This window comes from Petromyzon marinus, chromosome 4 (genome assembly GCF_048934315.1).
Source record: "Petromyzon marinus isolate PM22_M1 ecotype Great Lakes invasive population chromosome 4, UKy_Petmar_22M1.pri1.0, whole genome shotgun sequence".
Lineage (NCBI taxonomy): Eukaryota > Metazoa > Chordata > Hyperoartia > Petromyzontiformes > Petromyzontidae > Petromyzon > Petromyzon marinus.
The window spans coordinates 10,162,520-10,176,497 of NC_133670.1; the positions used below are offsets into that span (position 1 = coordinate 10,162,520).

The 13,978-nt window shown below is 42.9% G+C and overlaps 1 protein-coding gene and 1 long non-coding RNA gene across 3 annotated transcripts in view; one reads left to right on the forward strand and one right to left on the reverse strand.

Annotated features, from left to right (window-relative positions):
- The window catches only part of LOC142907091 (uncharacterized), a 33,762-nt gene extending 31,805 nt beyond the window's left edge, over nucleotides 1-1,957 (forward strand). The window contains exon 4 of the long non-coding RNA XR_012930793.1: nucleotides 882-1,957. This is a non-coding gene — a long non-coding RNA (uncharacterized LOC142907091). The remainder of the gene's footprint in view (nucleotides 1-881) is intronic.
- Nucleotides 1-13,978, reverse strand: part of LOC116938746 (ETS translocation variant 5-like) — a 56,292-nt gene that overhangs the window by 5,945 nt on the left and 36,369 nt on the right. Inside the window, exon 9 of one of the 2 annotated variants that reach the window (XM_032946324.2) lies at nucleotides 7,748-7,819. The exons of the other annotated variant lie outside the window; for it this stretch is intronic. Coding sequence (XP_032802215.2) covers nucleotides 7,748-7,819 — 72 coding nt within the window. The remainder of the gene's footprint in view (nucleotides 1-7,747; nucleotides 7,820-13,978) is intronic. 2 annotated transcript variants of the gene reach the window in all.

Below are 13,978 nucleotides of genomic sequence, written 5' to 3' on the forward strand. Positions count from 1 at the left end.
ATGTAAGTGGTTTATACCGCAACGTTTTTATACACAAACCATGATAAATGCGCAGAGTGTGGACATGATGGCATGAAGAGTACATTTATATCATCAGCATTAACTCAATCGCCAGAGTAACGTGGTTTTAACACTGATAGGTAATGTAACAACATTACTATATGTTTTTGACATGTATATGCCAACATGTTGTAAAACACATTTCTTCAGTAAAAAAACATGTTCCTTCATTATATATGATGCGTAAACAATGTATAATAATTTGCATTTTAAAAACCCTTATTGTACTTAACACATAGGCTTGCAATTGAAAACATTTATGAAACGTTTAGCATAATGACTTAAGAAAATAGTTGTAAATACTATATCATAGAAAAATTCACTGAAATAGCTGGGACTTCACACGTGACAATGTTGGTTTAAAAAAAAATCTTACCCAAATATATTCCCATTCTCACTGTTCAGACTGTTCAAAATTAAACTGTATCAAACACACGTAACTATTATCAAGCATCCTTGGTTATGTTGACTGTATTCTGTTCGGGATGTTATTAGGTTTTCCACCACCCAACTCGCAATTGTCAGTGTCAACATCTATCATTTTACATAATGAGTTTGGGTCACTCCACGTGCAGACATTTCAGGCACGGAACAATTATCACCCGTGCACAGCTCGGTAACAAGGCACTATGGGAGCTCTTCCCTTCGCTCAATCATTGAGCTTCAATGGAACCCATGAGTGGATGTGGGACTGCACCATTCGCTGTGTGAATTTCATCAATACACTTGCGCAAGTGAGCTGCAGTGACAACACAGAAGGCCAATGGGCTCATCAATCACCGTTTCCTTTTTTGAGAGAACACTTTTTATGCATTTTTCAGGACAACTTGAGAGCAGAAGATCATCGGAGACAAAGCGACGGGATGCTCATATACAGGTATCCTTTGATTTACGGACGTTCGGTTTGACGGACAGTTTTCGATTAACGAAATCGAATTTCCGTGTAAACAACATTTCACATGGCACGGGCCATTAGATCCAACAAGCACCAGGAGGGCCTTATCATCCATCCACGCAGCGTCACGGTATTTCTACACTACAACAGTAACGCCTCCACGTCACCTTTCCAGTCATTCCAACATGCAGATCTTTTTGGCGAGTTCCCGGAATACATATTTTATTTAGGAATCATTCAATATTTTAATATTCATGTTATTTTTGGAAATGTAAAAAAGTAGTTAAGGTGTTTATTTTTGGTTCGGAGTAGAGTTGGAATGACTGTCCGAAACGCATTCCCCCTGTTTAGTATTCAATTAATGGGGAAAGCCATTCTGATTTATGAAATGTTGTTTTATGCGTTTTTTATATATAGCTCATCCCTTTTGTAAATAAAGGGTTACCTGTACAGAGCCATCACATTTGGAATTACGTAATCAACATGACAAGCAGAATCAGAATATTTATACTTGAGGAATATGATGAGGTATTAAGCTATTTTTCACAGATATCCACGTTCTGCTTTGTTATTAACATAACACTGCTCTCAACCGTCAAGTACCGTACACAAACTCACATTCGTCAATAAGACTGCCTTCAAAGAAAGCATTCATAAAAGGTGACATTTCTGGCAATTGTCCTTCATAGCACATACTTATTAAATAATTATGATTAGACAGAGGATCTGAGCTAGGTTAATAACACTAACAGACAAATGCTTGGCAGTGTGATTATGTCATCATGTGTACGTATCTCATGCCTTTCAACCTCCACGTGTCTGCCATGGAGTTGGCGACACATCCCATCGAGATTTGAGACAGTCCCAGGTGTTTGAACGCATGTTGGGTGCGAATGTTTATAATGCTTCCGTTAAGTACTGCTGAAGATTAATCAAGACTTTCAGTATATGGCGCACGCTTTATATTTGAATGAATAAACTATACGTGGCCAAACATTCCAACCATGCGGTACAATCGTCTGTCTAATTAGTACACCACGTACACTATGATCATTATTCACAGGATAAACCAAGCGGCACTTTGTAAGAAACGGCAGGATTACGTGCGATTAAGCTCTGCGCTGTTTATAGCCAATTCCGACAAGGTTTCCTCGTGATGTTACTAAAATAAAACTCGTTGTGATCCATAAGAGTGGATTACAGAGCAGTGTCTCAAGTCAAGTTTCAGGATAATGTTCCCGAAAAAGTTTCCTGCCTTGTGACCGGTCATCCTATAAAACCGCATTCGTATCAAATGGTCAAATGTGCAATGTTCTGCCAGTATCGTAAGCAAGGGCCATTTATAAGCGTGTGGTTCTTGTGAGATGACACTGATCTGATTAACTATGTGGGGGCCTGCTGCAGAACACTCGTTGGTTATTCACAGATCATTTTTAGCTCTTGCATCGATTTCATTGAAGCAACCTCTCAGGCCATTTTGTTCGGGTTTAATTTTAAGTACTTATTTTGTTTTCAAATTTACAAGCCTCTAATACGCGATTTACTCACCGATGTATTGTCGGGTTTGCACCGCGTGTGTTAGTTGGCACAATGTCCAACGATCGTCTCCACATGCTGGGAGCTTATTCGGTAAATAAAAAATTCAGTTGCTGAAGATGTTTTCACCACGTGGAGCGAAACATCGGACAACATACTCAACAACACGCGAAACAACGAAAAGACACATCAAAGAGCTTTCGCGCACAAATGCTAAAAACCTACGCAGTAGTGCAGTTCATGAATTGCTACTGTAATATTGGGACGTGCAAAATGTTAGAAAGGAAGGTTTTCATATAGGCTTTTTAAAATTACATCCTTTTACGACATGCAACAATTTAACCAATTGAATAAAAACATATCCATTTAACGAACTACGGTTAGGAAACTCACTTCAAATTAGGATGCAGAGCAAAAAGACACTTCTATACTAATTTGGTTCTTTCGGTAAAGTCACGGAGGTATAAAATAAAATAAGTCACGACGTTTCGGGCGCAACACAAACGTCGTGATTTAATTTCATTTTATTTTCTACCTACGTGGCTTTACCGAAAGAACCAAAGAGTGTGGATTCCTGCAGTCACGAAAGCTTCAAATCAACACCTCTATTTATTTGTTCACTTAAACGCACAGCGATGAAATGCTCTCTTATATTTGTCATATTTCTCTGTAAACCATGCCTTGCATGAAAACGCGTGAATACCTGTCGAATAGTGCTGCTGTGAGGCTAAATTGATTTCCAGAAAGACTGTAAGAGCCATGAGGGTACCATTTTCCCCGATAAAAGTGTATTTCCCATGCACACGAGCCGTTTCACTATTAACATGAATGCCACCGTCCTGATGGGGATGCTGTCACGTACGCAGACGATCGTGTGAACTGTAAAATGTTATTTTGGATAGCGATCATTAATGAGGTGTATCTTAGTGGGAATTTTGTGCATGATTGTAATCACTTTTGACACAGACATGGCCTCTTGCCTCCACCACAAGTAAACTGTAGGCAGGGGATTACAAATTGAGAGACTTAGTTTAACAAGTAGGAGGCTTTCGCGACCGATATCATCCATAACAGGGTTTTTTTGGGTTAGATAGAGTAAATATAAATGTGTCGTTAAACCCGCCACCACCCAACACAGCCAATTAGCAAGATTTGTCACGTAAACAGAACGTGGCCAATTCGTCACTAGTACAGCACACCAGTGTTTTGGAGAGCCAAGCCACAACATTTACAATCTGAGTACGACGTTTTGCACATCATCACATCTAACTCTCTATTTAAGGAATGATACGGGATTTCTCCACAAATCTGGCTGTCAGCTTGATGATGCTAGTTGTGATTACTGGCGAAACGTCGTACTCAGATTATAAATGTTGTGGATTTGCTCTCCAACACACCGGTGTGCTGTACTAGTAACGAATTGGCCACGTTCTGTTTACGTGACAAACCTTACTAGTTGGCTGTGTCGGGTGGCGGCGTGTTTAACGACACACATTTATATTTACCTAATCTAACCCACAAAACCTCCCTTATGAGTGAGAGACTTGCAGGGTGTGATTTGCTGTGGGCTACGAGGAGAATTTCCTTGGCTGTGCTCTTTTAATCCCCAGGACTAAACTTTCAGTTGTCCTACCTGCGGAGGATAACCCTATTCTATACCCTGCCCAGATAAAATATTGTGAATTTACAATGTCAGGGTGGAGCCTAGTCAATGGACACTGCTTGGGAATAGCAGGTGGAAGTACAGCAATGATTTCTTGAATCTGCCTGTGCGGAGCTTTGAGTGTCACCTCCGATCAGCACGGTTGGCTACGTAGGGTGTGGAAGAAGTTCAACATAGATACATAAATCACCCCATTCTACGTATGGTGGGTTTTCTCCAGGTTCTCTGGTTTCCTGCCATAAGCAGCCAAACACTCATTACTCATTCAGCCAAATATCCCAATGTAGCAGGACTCCCTCCTGAAAGAGTCTTGAGAGTCAGTGAGGCTTCCCAAAGCAAACTGAAATATAATTATTATTTAAAAGTGTATACTGAAAACAAATAGAAATATCACTTGTTATGCGTTCATATTTTGATATTTTAAGTTATTTGTCGATCTGTTATTGGATGAAGGCCTCATCGGGCCAAGTTGGTTATGGTGATTGTTTAGATTGGAGAGACAAAGGCATACATTGTAATGGAGAAAATATCAATCATCTTAAATTTGCCGACCACACGAGTGATGAGAATGTCCAATGGGAATGAACTTCAGGAAATGTTAGAATAATTTATCAAAGAAGGCTGCAAGGTTGGGCTTGGAATAAATATGAGCAAACAAAGGTCAAGCACAATGAGTTCACTCAACAATTACAAATGTCTATCAGGGAGTCACAACTGGAAATCACAGCAGAGTGTATTGTATGTACCTGGACAGCTATTTACAGTGAACTGAAATAAAACAAATGAAATAAAGAGGCAGACAAGAGCAGGTTGAATTGATTTTGTAAAGTTAAAGTTGAAAATAGAAATCAATGTGCCTAAAGAATATTTTTTTTAATCGGTGTGTACTACCGGCTATGACATGCTTCAGAAACACGGTCGTTAAAAACAAATATATAAACCAAACGCTGAAAAGTGTGCAAAGAAACATTGAGAGATGCATGCTTGCATTATAATGATATAGAACATAGGCAGCTTATTGACATTATCCAAACTATCAAGAAAAGTTTAGTGGACTTGGGCAGGACACATCATGGCTAGAAGGGATGGCGAATGACTGTACAAACATTTTTTTCCTGTGTAGTAAGTGTTATTTCCTAATTGCTTATGCCTCAAAAGTACAGACGATGGCCATTATTGCCCACGAAACTTTTCTTTTGTGACCAGGACAGTGATATTTTGAAATTAACATTTTTTCAATGAGAAAACGTGCTGTGCATTTATGTCTTTCGTTCACATAAAGTCCTGGTCACAAAAGCAAAGTTTGTGGGGAATAATAGCCATTTTATATACTTTTTAGGCATAAGCAATTAAAAAATAACACTTGGCACCCAGGAACAATAAATTGTGTTACATAGTGTACCCATCAATAATAATGGAATCACAGCCAAGGAATTAACCGTGTCCGAGAGGACACCCACCGAGGAGACGGAGTGATGAAATCAAATTCGCTGGCAGGTGTTGGATGGCTTTTGCCGCATCGCAAGATTGCGAGATGCGGCGGCAGTGTGAGGGTGCCTTCGTCCAGCAGTGGATGATTACGATGCAAGATCAAAAACAAAGGTACATTTCTGAAGAGATTAAATGGTATTTTACCAATGGATTAAAACTACTGTTGTTGTGTCGTGGCCAAATTGAAACAAATGCACCCTTGACATTAAAGTTAATGACCTCGAGAGGTGTTTTTTTTTTACATCGAGCTGATGTAATTGGCAAATTATCCAACCGCTGAAACACACTGCAAAATATGCCCTACTGCATGAAGGGCTGATTTTTTTTGAGTTCGTACTTTACTGCGAGCACTGCGAGTGCTATAATGTTACGGGAATTCTATCCCCGAGTTGGTAATGAGGGCTTCCATAATAATGCATGTGCAGCAATCGCTGCCCACACCAGTAATCACATGAGACCTGGTTCATTTTCGCCATTTTCCTTGACAAGTAAATTGGCATTGACTTGAAACTGACATGGTGAAAATGGTAACAGTCCCTGGATTGCTACCACTCATTAGTAAAATCACAGACCATTACGGCATTCGAAACACTGTCATTTACATATACCGTATGTCTTCATGCACGACGAGGCCGATGTTACGTAAGCATTTTAAAGATTTGCCACGCAGTCAATGCACATCGTCGAATGGACTCGGAGACAGCTTTCAATGACATTGGGTTTTGTCGTTTAATAGAGACAGAACACGGTCATCCCACATGCACACCTGCAGGCGCACAGGTGACATTTTCATTGTCGCTGTTTCATAAACGGGCTGTGTTGTACACATGGCCATATACACTGGGCCATGTGGGCACAAGTCAAAGACAAGAAGAGTCTACGTAACCAGGTGACCATTTACCAAAGATGGAACGGGCACAAAATGTCTTCTACCTCTTCAAATTAGCACATCTCAATAGAAACACTGACAATGTATTGATTTTATAATCTCCATTTGGTATTTATTCTACGACAGGAGACATTCACGGGGTTTTTTTCCTCATTGGTTCTTTTTGACTGAAGAGAATGCTACCTTGTCTACCTTATAAATTAACACGCTTCTTCCTTCTAATACATGACTGAAATTGGGGTTCTCACCTTTTCCATATCTTCTGAAAATGCAAATACATCTCCTTTCCATATAAATTGTTCTTACACACGTTCAGGCATATATTTTGTGTAGTTTGGCTCAATTTTTTGTTATGTAGGCAAAGCAACACTTCACACTTCATGCTTGCAATTAAATGGAAAATATCACGCGTCTTTAAAGGCAAACATCATCTGAATTGGGACCGCACCTCAAGGCATCAAAAAGCCTTGTGTGGACATGCACAATGGCAGTTTGTTGATGCTGGCAAGCTGTTGACAAGTGAGAAAGCTCACACTCCAAATCCCCGTAGAATAGGATCCATCAGGAACATAACTCAGTTGTTGGCTTGTTCTTTGTATTTTTTTTTTATTCTGTGACTAATTTAACATCACTTGCTTTGGCGTCACAAAACATTGGCGCCTCAGGATAATTGGTATTGTTAGCATGTTTGGAGTCATAGCGTTACGTTGGAGGTGGGAATAGGATATTGAACGCTTTATCTGTGGGTAATATTCCTTGGTTAATTCAATCTCGTGGATTTCTCTGCAAAAATAAATGGATTCGTTTCTCTTCCAATGCCAGTATTGCATTGTATGAGTGGGTAGGCCTGCAGGAAAAACTAAGGGATCCCACTACAGTAATGGATTTTCATACGAAAAAGACATGTACATATAATCTGAATATACTAATAGTTTAGAATTGCACTGAACTTTTTGGTAACATTGGAGAAGATTACATTGTCTAGATTGCCTACTTATATAATGCGCACACATCAGCAAAATCCAGGGGAAAATGTAAGAAATGCAACATCTTTCAGCTACCTCGCACTTCAACAGTGCGAAGTCCTCCGATCACGACACTTCATTCTGCTCGGTAGACAGAGTGAGATGGTAAAGCGCCATCAATGCTGGGCATTGCATAAGGCAGGCAAAATCTCTGAATTACCAAAGGGTCAAATGAGTGAACGCCTCACCTTCATAATTCTCTGGCACCACACAAGTGTCGTCATACACACATCTCAAGTTGCTGCCCTCCACCAGATACCCTGCAACAGGCAGTCCAACCAGGTCAAATTAATACTTAACCTTTATCATTAATTTAAATTGTACACGCTCACGTAGCCAGAGCAAGCGCATGTGCGTTGAAGAAGCGTGTGGGGGTCGAACCGTTTATTCTCTTTCGTGCCTATGCTTGCTCACTGTCATTAAAATGCATGGCAATATGATCAGTGACTGTGGGATATTGACGATCAATACGTTGAGGCAGTGCTTAAATTATCCCACAACACATCCTGTGGGTTGGGATGTACACATTAACAATTTGACCCGCAACAAATATACTCCAAGGTGTATACCGTATTCTTCACATGCCACATCCAAGAATAGAATTGCAAAAACCTGATGGCAAATGAGACATGAGCAAGACACGATGTTAAAAAGTGTGTGGTTATGCTCACTGCTGACAGTTTCGAGGCAAGGACTTAGGCGAGAGTTTCTTGGTGAATGCAGAAAGTCGTTTTGCATTTTTTGGGAAAATCTCGCCAGCTTGTCCTCTTGTTGTGTCCATGTGATTTTTTTAGAATGTACAATCTAAATAGCATGCCCTACTGTTGTGTCTGTGTTGTTAGCAGTTGTCAGAAATGTAATCAAATCACATTCACACTGGCAAATAAAATAACATAATGTAGAACAGTTTAGCTGAGGTTTCTCAATCATGATATGTCATTGCTCTTGCAAAGGCCAACTGCCAAGATGTCAACAATAGTGTTTTTCTGTCTCAGCATGAGATTACATTTCATAGTCGTGCTCTTGTCAACTATTTATCTCAATTATAGTTAAGAGCAGTGAGAGGGAGATTTGAGGGAAGAGGTGTGGATAGAAATGCTTGGTTGGGGCATAGAAGGCAAACAAAAAGTATGTAGTGTTAGAAATCTCCTTTGTGAACTGATAGTTTTAACACCTCAATCTCTGCAAAGGTGTATGTATATATTTCATAAGAGTGCAATAATATAGCACGTGGTTTTGAAAATAAATAAAAGCCAAGTATCGCTTGCACACGAATGTAATACGAAAGCATCAAAGGAAGCACAACACAATACTTTATGTTGAAGAATTGGGTTTGTTTGTTTTCGCTCGTTATTTCGCAATATCCCCCTAAAACACTGTACGGTACTTTCCAACTGGAAAGAGTCCCTCATGTGGGCACGCCTGCCCTCTGTTTGCCAAGCAAAGCACCTGGCTGTTCCCATGAACGTAAACCGGGACAAAGCACAGAACATTTTATTGTGCACAAGCAAAGGCAAAAAATCCCCCGTATAGCCTTAACATGCTGTTGGGGCAAGTGCTGTTAGCAAGCATCTATGAAGTCCGGCACGGCACACGAGGCGGTGGGTGGCCAGCAACCACGCCTTTGTCTCCCCACGGTGGCGATGTTTACACACCGCACCAGGTACTCATTTGAGGCCGAGTCGACCTAGGGGAGGCCCAGGATCGGTTCAGATAATCGTCACCGGTTTTGGCCGTGAGCGGGAATCGAACCCGGGTCGCCGGGTTCGTAGCGCAGCGCGCTAACTGCTACACTACCGCTCCCCGTAAGCACACACCCACACTGTGATTCTTATTCATATATATCTATATGGCCCGCAACCTGTTATGTTTCACACACTCATTATCTGTGTACATATATAAAGCTCTCCATACACGCGCACAAAGGTCTTCAATTTAACCTTTATAAACTGTCAAAGAAAGTGCTGCAGTGAGCACCTGCCAGGGTTGAAACGGGACATGACGGTGTGATGTGGCCAGCACAATGTCCAGCCACATTTGCCTCAAAAAGTGCTGATGTTACACACCACGTCAAGTATGCTTTTGTGTTGAGTCAACTCCGTGATGGTACAGACGAGATAACGGTTGTCACTGGTGCTGTGTGATTGAGCAGCAATAGAAACTAGATCGCCAAAATCCTAGAAAATTGCATCAACCCATGAAAAACGATTAACTAAACTAACTATATTCTTAGCTCTTTCGGTAAAGTCACGTTGAAGGGAAACAATAAAATAATAAAATATAAAACAATAAAAATTCTCACGACGTTTCGGCCATAACACAAATGGTCGAAACGTCGTGAGAATTTTTATTGTTTTATATATTTTATTATTTTATTGTTTCCCTTCAACGTGACTTTACCGAAAGAGCTAAGAATATGAATTACTGCAGTCACGAAAGCTTTAAATCAAAATCTAAACTATTTCATCAGGTAAGGCCCAATGAGCTATATAGCTCTGTTTCATAAGTGACCTGGTTACAAATGATACTGCAATTGAAGTGGCATATCATGTGAACATTGATGAGCAGCCAAATACTCTAAACGCATGTTTCTAAATGTGGAGGGAAAAACCAGAGGACCTGGAGAAAATCCAAGTGACCACCGGAAGAACATGCAAACTCCAAATATACCTATGACCTCCTGCATACCAGGCGAGGTAGTTAACATCTCGCCACCACTCCTCACACAAGAGACAAAGATCCACTGTATAGCCTATAACAGACAGTTATTAGCGAGCGCCTATGAAGACCGGAACGACACACGAGCATGTGGGTGGCTAGCACCACGCCTAGCCCCCTTATAATCTTCCCAGTGGCAATTTTTACACACCATACCGTATACTTATTACCATATACTTATTTAAATGAGTAGACGTAGGGGAGGCCCATAACCAGTTTGAATATTCTCCAATGTTATTGTTCATCGGCAGTAAACGAACTCAGGTTGCCTGGTTCGCAACGCAACACACTAACCACGACACACCACTCATCACTTCCAGACACAGGCACACACAGGCACACACACAAACTCGCACCGTCTATAATAAAGCACAGCACAGTGGAGAATCAGCCACTATAATAATCTCAATGGACACTAAGCCCAAAACAAAAAGGCATTAAGACCGGCCAACTCAACTCTTGGAACATTGGTGTATGGCTTACAATGTGCTTGTTCACCGATGAGATCACCACACACAACAACCGCCATTCGCCACTAAGTGGTGGTGACATCACCACGACGCTTGTGCCAGGCCATGTGCACCTTGAGGCCACGAGAAGTGTTGAACGCCCGCTGGCAGGAGGTCACGGGGCAGACCCAGGTGCCACAGGTCGACTGACTGAGATGACTGAGATGATTGGCTGATGCACCACCTGTGCCCCCTACTTTGCCAACCTGCTGTGCTTTAGCCACCCGGCGCGCCGCTCGTTGTTGTGAGCGTGTTTCCTCCGCCCTCCGTTGTTGTTGGAGGGCGACTGCCTCCAACTGCCCAGTAGCGTCCTTCACGAGCCTCCTCCACAGAGGCCGATCTTGACACTGCTGGTACCAGTCATCGGCAAGTCCACTCAGTTCCACGTCCTCCTGTACCACATCACTCCATCTCTTCTCTAGCCCGTGCCACCCCCGTTTAGCCCCCTCGATCCGGCCGAACAAAAGCTGTTTCGGCATGCGGTGGCTGGGCATGCGGGCTACATGACCCAGCCAACACAGCATTGCCTGCCGGAGGAGCTCACCGATGGGACCTTGCCCAGATCTTTCAGGGCTTTGTGAGCTCCTCACACAATCCAGCCTGGTTAAACCCAGGATGGATCGTAGGCAGGCTAGCCTAAATGTTTCTAACCGGTGAAGATGCTCCATTAGAGGGGTCCACGTTTCGCAAGCGTAGAGAAGGGAGGGAATGACCGTGGCCGAGAAGACCTGAAGCTTAGTGTGGAGCAACAGACCAGGTAGCTTCCACACAGCGTTACACAACCGATGGAAAGATATTGCCGCTCGACTGATTCGGAGTGAGACCTCTGCTGTTAAACTGGAGCCGGTCATAAGCACACTGCCCAGGTATGGGAAACGCTCCACTCTCTCCACAACTGCCCCATCACCGATTGGGAGTTGTGGGGGTGGAGTGTCCGATGGTACAAAATACCCAGGCAGGTGCTTAGTTTTGGTGGGGCTGATGGTAAGGCCCATCTCACCACACACACTCATTCACACACACTCACACAAAGACACAAGTGCCACATTAAGCCTTTACAGACTGTTGGGGCAAATGCAGTATGCCACCGCTGCTGATGGCTGCTGAATAAAAATACTTGTTTTTTTCTATGTGCAGGGACAGAGATATGTGAAAGAGGCATAATTGCCTAATAGTTTTGTTACCCACGAAGGCCGACAGAGTACACGAGGGGGCGGGTGGCCAGCACCACGCCCGGCCGCCTTTGTCTCCCTAGTTTAGGAATCAAACTCGGGTCACCGGGTTCGTTGCACAGTACACCGACACCCATGGTCAATCCACTGCTGGATGAAAGCCCCCTCGCCCCCCCCCCTCCAAGCTGTTGCCACCTCTCCTAATCAATCTTGGATGCAATAAGTCACTCAGCACCTGCACATGATCTGATTTCCTTACTCCACATCCTTGGTGGACGGCCTCTTGCGTGAATTCCATTCATTGGTTGCTGCGCGATTATTATTATTCTTGACCATCATCCACCATCCCTTCTTAACATGACATGTCCTGCTCAAATCCACTGACACGAATGGGTGTTTCTGTCTGGCTGTGTGGCTTTGTCTGTCTTCATGTCTTCTTGTGTCCCTGTGTGCGTCTGTCTCTGTATTTTCATTTCTGCGTCTCCCCTTGTATATCTCGGATAGACACAAGGAGAGACACAGAGCCATGCGGAGATATGAAGAGAACCACATGTCTTTGAGGCACAGCTTGTTTTTGTGCAAAAGCCAACGCACCGTTTTTCAGAGATCCTCCTGCTGTGATTGAAGACTCCACTTAAGCACAATTATTACACCGATAAATGGAGTTGCTCACTAAATAACGTCTAGTATCTGCAGGTTATCCACGAGCATTGGCTGTCTATTTATCTGGCAAACACTGCATATCACAGCTCCTACTTATCCAGGATCGTTGCAGATAAGAGGGGCCATGCATCAAATGTATCCTATTATCCGTGAATTTACCGGTGGGAACCTCCTGGTTACACCACCAGCCCACAGGGGATTATTGTATCCTTCCGTCGTGCATCCAAAAATGGGAGGGGTGGGGCTGGGTGGAGAGGGGAGGGTGGGGAGGGGCTGGGTGGGGAGGGGCTGGGTGGGGGGTGGGAGGGGTGGTGCTGGGTGGGGAGGGGCTGGTCACCCCGTGGTGCCCTTATAAAACTCAACGTTTAACCTACTCACGCCGGCTTGTGCCCGCCCTCACAGTCGGGAATATTGTGCGGAATACACCACGTGGTGCCGCCGTTGACCCTGGCCATTGACCGAGCAACCCAACGTTCCTACCAGCTCCCTCCGCAGGAATGTGTTACCTACCCTATTCTGCCTCACGGTAGGTGTTTTGCTCCACGGCAGGAGTGGGGGCGTGTGTACACAGGGAATTCCCTGTTTTTGATGCCGAGTTTGGTTACGTGACCAGGAAGTTACGATTTACGATTCTCTCTCAACCACGCGGGTGTCAGCCATTACACAGAGTACACATGGAGGCACAAATAACGTCTCGGTGATCACATCTCTTCATTGTGGGACTTTAAGAAGCATTGTCTGTGTTCGTTTATGGTCTTATAATACTGGAAATGCTGTTATAATGTTAGAATGACCGTTATAATGCTGTAAATGCCTTTATAATGCTGTTAAATTGATATGATAAAAACGAGGCCTAGTTAACAACGAAGCCTGCAACTTGCCTTATTGTGAATGTTACCTTGTAATTGAATAAGTCGAGTCAGACTCGTACCCATGTAACCTTATTGCGATCTTGAGAGCAAGGATGATGAAATATCTCATCCACAGTTCAGTATTATATGTAGGTGCTGTACATTTAGGCTGCAGCATGGAGATCACACGATGTGCCCTTAACACAGTAGCTTATTCTCTTGTATAGCTATTCAGTACTAATGTAGGTGCCTGCTCCATCCAGGATCTATTGTTGAGTTTCATGTTATCCTAGACAATGTTATGATGCTGTAGTGTTCATTCATTGTATTGATATCTCCCAAGTATTAACAAATGCTGTATCTGTGCTGTGTTTTTCCATCAGTTTTACCTCGTTCAATTCAATAAATTACATTTGGAGTCAGATGTTCACCCTGGCTCTGAAGGTTTATTGGATGCGAGGTTATCTACTCGGATAGCGGTGCAACGCAGCGCAAAGCGAGGCCGA